The 5,190-nt window shown below is 40.2% G+C and overlaps 1 protein-coding gene across 1 annotated transcript; it reads left to right on the forward strand.

The window, feature by feature from the left end:
• Positions 1 to 225: 225 nt before the first annotated feature.
• sox1a (SRY-box transcription factor 1a) lies at positions 226 to 1,254 on the forward strand. Its single transcript, XM_030785794.1, has one exon. It carries the CDS (start codon positions 226 to 228, stop codon positions 1,252 to 1,254), a length of 1,029 nt encoding a protein of 342 aa, XP_030641654.1.
• Positions 1,255 to 5,190: the final 3,936 nt, after the last annotated feature.

The following is a 5,190-nucleotide window of genomic DNA, read 5'->3' on the forward strand; positions in this document are numbered from 1 at the left end:
AATGCTCGTTCAATTAACGTGGATGTGAATCAGCAGTCGGAAACGACTAAAATACAAGGGACAGAGACCTACAAACGGCCAACAACGACCTGGATTATATTACATGCTACTGAACAGAGTTTTCCTGGAGCTCCGCGTGCTTGTGTTTGTGTGTTCCTGCGGACTTGAGCGCAGAAAGTTGATGTGTTTTTTCTTTGTTGGCTAACAGGTTTATAAGCTAGGTGAATGTATAGCATGATGATGGAGACGGACCTGCACTCCCCAGGACCCCAAATTAATTCGAGTGCAGGACAAACAGGACCAAACACGGGGAGTAAGTCTAACCAAGACCGAGTGAAAAGACCAATGAACGCATTCATGGTGTGGTCCCGGGGCCAACGGAGAAAAATGGCTCAGGAGAATCCCAAAATGCACAACTCTGAAATTAGCAAAAGACTCGGCGCCGAGTGGAAAATGATGACAGAGGCTGAAAAACGGCCATTTATCGATGAGGCAAAACGGTTGCGAGCAATGCACATGAAAGAGCATCCGGATTACAAGTACAGACCAAGACGGAAGACCAAGACGCTGCTTAAAAAGGACAAATACTCTTTGGCTGGTGGTCTCCTCGGCGGAGCAGGTGCAGGGGCAGGAGTAAGTCTTGGGGTCGGGATGAGTGCAGCTGGGGTCGGACAGAGGTTAGAAAGCCCTGGGGGTCACACTGGCTCTGCCAGCGCTGGGTACGCGCACATGAACGGTTGGGCAAATGGAGCATACCCTGGCCAGGTCGCTGCCGCCGCAGCAGCGGCTGCAATGATGCAGGAGGCGCAGCTTGCCTATAGCCAACACCCGGGAAGTGGCGCACACCACCACCACGCTCATCATCATCATCCGCACAATCCTCAACCCATGCATCGTTACGATATGACCGCTCTTCAGTACAGTCCCATATCAAATTCCCAGAGCTATATGAGCGCATCTCCGTCCGGGTACGGGGGGATCTCTTACACGCAGCATCAGAGCTCCAGTGTAGCATCTTCGGGGTCTATCGGTACGCTGAGTTCACTGGTAAAGTCCGAACCGAATGTAAGCCCGCCGGTAACTACACACTCCAGAGGCCCGTGTCCAGGAGACTTGAGAGAGATGATCAGCATGTATTTGCCAACAGGAGAATCCGGCGACCCGTCTGTTCAGAGTAGACTTCATGCCTTACCACAACACTATCAGAGTTCAACAACAGGAGTTAATGGCACCGTTCCCTTGACGCATATTTGAATTGTTTAAGAAAATCAAGCTGCAAAAAGCATCCAGAAACACATAACCAAATATTTACCTCTTTTTTCTAGATGCTCCTTTAACAAACTTTTGTAAAGAATGTTTATTATCTCCTTGTTAATGAAAGCTAAGTATCGTTTCGCTTGCCGATCTTAAGAGAGAGATGAAAAACATAGATATATGGCTTATGATTTTCAGCTGAATATTGTTTGGACCATGAATTCGAGTGGACGTTCCTGGAAGTATTGCGGAACGAATTACCTGCTTATTCCAGTGTTATTTAAAAGTATTCAAAGTTTGTGTGAGAATACATCTTTTAAGTTAACAATGTTACCTATTCCTTCAAAATATGAGAAGTGTTTTTAAAAAATTTTTAAGATTTTCTTTCGTATCACAAGTACCAAAACGTTTGTACACGTGAATTAATGTACCTGAATTATTCTCTTTATGTTGTTATATTTCTTGTAAATTGTGAATAAGTTTTAATATTTGAAAAGACTGGCACGCAACTGCTTATGTACATAATTAATGAAATGCATTTCTGCCGGTTCACTTCTGAAATTGCGTTGAAACCTGGTCAAAATAAAACTAAAGGATATATCACTCTGGTTTTAAAACTGTGTTAGTTTTGTTATAACTAATATAAATAACTGTAACACTCATGAATAATAATCAGCTGTCGTTGCTAATTTCTTTTTCAATTTATTTAATTAATACGCGTGCCCTCTGAGAAACAGTATAAAATGTGAGCAAGGTCTTGTTTTGAACTTATTTGTTTAACTGATTATTTATTTATTTATTTAGTACCCAAAACGTCCACTTGAGTGAGCATTTAATTTACGTACTAATGATCGGTAACCTATGTAAATGCGTATTTATCGTAATTTTCCTACTGTCAGATCTCTCTTCACGAGAGAAACGCTTAAAATATTAAAATGTGAAATCTTTTATGGACAATAATGACAGCGGTCTGCTGCCCACCAGTCACATGTGATTGTAATTGTCTAGTGCCCTACACTGTATTTACATACGTGTCATTTAAATATCAACTTCAGCACTTAACCTAAATGTCAAATGTAAGGCGAATTTAAATTGCTTCTGAATATAATGTTAGAGATATCTCAGTGTTTTAACACAGTATGTAAGGCATATTTGTATTACTGTGTGTCCTATTTAAAATATTTCAAATATTGTCACGTAGGCTATAGGCTATATAATTTTTAAATGACAAGTACATCGCGTTTATTGATGCACTTCACCTCGTTTCAAAAGTATATTACTGCGGAACAGCGGAAATGAAATCTAACGGAACACAGTAAATGGATAGGCAACAATGATAAAGAAATCAGATTGACTTTGTAAAGATTTGAAATTGATTTTTTACCAAACGAGTAGTTTAAAAGGTCACCTAACTGTCAAGTTTATTACAGTTTAAAGAAGATATTTTGTAAAATAAAAAAAAATCAATTTACGATAAAACGATCAGTCAAAAATGGCACAAAATCCGTCATAGACATTTGTGTGCCTGAAATTGTGTGCCTGAAACTGGTAGGGTATTGCAATTAGTTGGTTTCATGCTTGCCCGCCAGGTTTTTGGATGTATTGCTGATTGATATTAATATTTAATTACAGCTTAACATCTCTAAAATATTCTCTCAAAGATACACACAGGTGTAATTCATTATTTAGGATTACTCATATATGCTTGTGTTGATATAGAGTATGTGTACCGTTCAGTTCTCTCAAATCTCCAGATGTCGAGAAAGATCGTGAGTTTAAAGACCAAGGAAGGCTTTTTAGGGACAATTTGGCGAGTGACTGAGCAGTAAAATTTCTCAAATTTTGAGTCAGGTGTCAGCATTCTGATAATTTCCCTAGATGCATGAAAACAGAGAAAACTATGGAGAACTGTGTGCTTCAACTGCGCAGGAAACACTTTTTATTCACTGGTTAGTTCGAACTCAGCACTGCTGTATTGTTTTCTAGTCCTTGTGTTCGTGAACGTTCGACGAAACACTACCTTTAGAGTAAAGAGATCTTAAATAGATCTAAACCCATTGCCACATAACCCATTTTTCCAGGTAATTCTTAAAAGCATAGAGTCTCGATTTCTTTCTGTACACTAGCCATCTCGAGAAATTATAAATGCCTTATGAGCTTCGTTCAACTGTTACATAATGATCTAAAGATTTTTTTAACCTCATCTTTTTCCAGTTTGGTTTCGTCAGCTCCCTGTAATGTCGAGCTGAAGGTTTTAAAGCCTCTATTCTCTTCTGCATTATTTCAAAAATTGACCTTGACTTGACTATGTATTGGTCCATTTTCCGTTATATCCCACATCCATTTCATCATTATCAAACGAGAATGCAATTGTTTTAAAGCCATTGGAAGTGTGTGTGTGTGTGTGTGTGTGTGTGTGTGTGTGTGTGTGTGTGTGTGTAGGCCTGTCAGTGGAGAGAGGAGCAGAGAGTGATTCATGTTTCAGTGAGGTCAAAAAAAATATTAGCCCGCAGAAGTTCTGACCCTGGGGTCAGCGACAAGTCAATGTCTCCAGCGGTTTCCGTCACTCCAGGAGTCGGCTAGCAACAAGTGCGAGTAGTATCATTTCATATAATTTTGTTCCTAACAGTTAGTGATTAGCCAGAGCTCTGCTCTTTGGTTTTTGGCTTCTACAGTGTGTCGCCAATTCAGAACAGCCGCTAGAAGATTTCTTAGATAATTTGATTTGTACAGTTTATCACTTGATGTTTTATCGGCCTGCACAAATGTTTTTCGACGAAGTCTTCAAATGCATGTCAGTACATTTGCAGAGAATGCATCTTCCACACACAACTGTCAAAATAAAACGCATACTGTATATTTTTAATGTCCTTATGCAATCATAACCTACATAAATGCAGTGCAACTTCAAAGGATTCACACAGTAGTCTTACCGAATACGACTGAACAACACATTACATCACAAACATACATCACCAAAATTTAAAACATACAGCACATGTCTGTAAATTTGTTTCATTTTTACATTAAGCATTTTTACATTAAGCTTTACAGTATAATGTCCAATTAACTTGCTTTTAAAGTTCAGCTTTCCCACAATTTGTGCTTAGAAATTGTATGACCACCTGTCAAAAAATCAAATATGTTAAACGCTAATTTATCTCTGTACTGGAGCAGAGGGATTGTCTAGTCAGCTCAAGCATGTGTCCTATCTGCAGATGAAAAGCTATACGGATTAACCCTGAAAAAACAGAGAGGCGGAGTAGCAAGTCACGGCACGTTGCCAGGTCAAAGAGAAACGTTCTGGTAAATTTAACCAAAATAATTTGCGACCCATCCAAAACGGGGAAAGCTTGAGAGGCGGGGTAGTTGAATGGGGAGGGATAAATTCGGGGGAGGGGGAATAGACTATAACCAATAAGTCGCCTGAGCTCGCGATAGCCCACCCTTATCTTATAGCCACCAATAAATGCCGCACTCCGAAGCCATCCGTGCAACTGGCTCGCCATTCGTTCGTAAACTCCCGATCTCTTGCACTCGCTGTCCTAAATGGGGATAATTAGCATCACTTTATCACGCCTCTGCATATTTTTTCCTTTCTCCAAAACACCCTGTACGCCGCTATTGGTCGCCACTCTGTCACAGAAGATTACGGAGACAGATTGCATGGAACGAATGTGCTGAACGAGATTAGGGGGGAATAGAAATAGCAACTGGGCCAATAAATTCCTCGCGAGGGCCTTATCGTGCAATTACACGTTGACATGTTTAACAATCTTGCTGCCTCTTAATCCTGCTCCTTTCCAAGAGGCGAGATGCTGCGCGGTACTATCTGCTGTATGTGACACTGGAACAACCATTTAAGTGTGCAAATGTGGTTGTGAATTCAGAATGGACTGAAAAAAAACTTTATGAAAACTTTTGCTTTCATATGTT

Source organism: Chanos chanos, chromosome 10 (genome assembly GCF_902362185.1).
Source record: "Chanos chanos chromosome 10, fChaCha1.1, whole genome shotgun sequence".
Classification (NCBI taxonomy): Eukaryota; Metazoa; Chordata; class Actinopteri; order Gonorynchiformes; family Chanidae; genus Chanos; species Chanos chanos.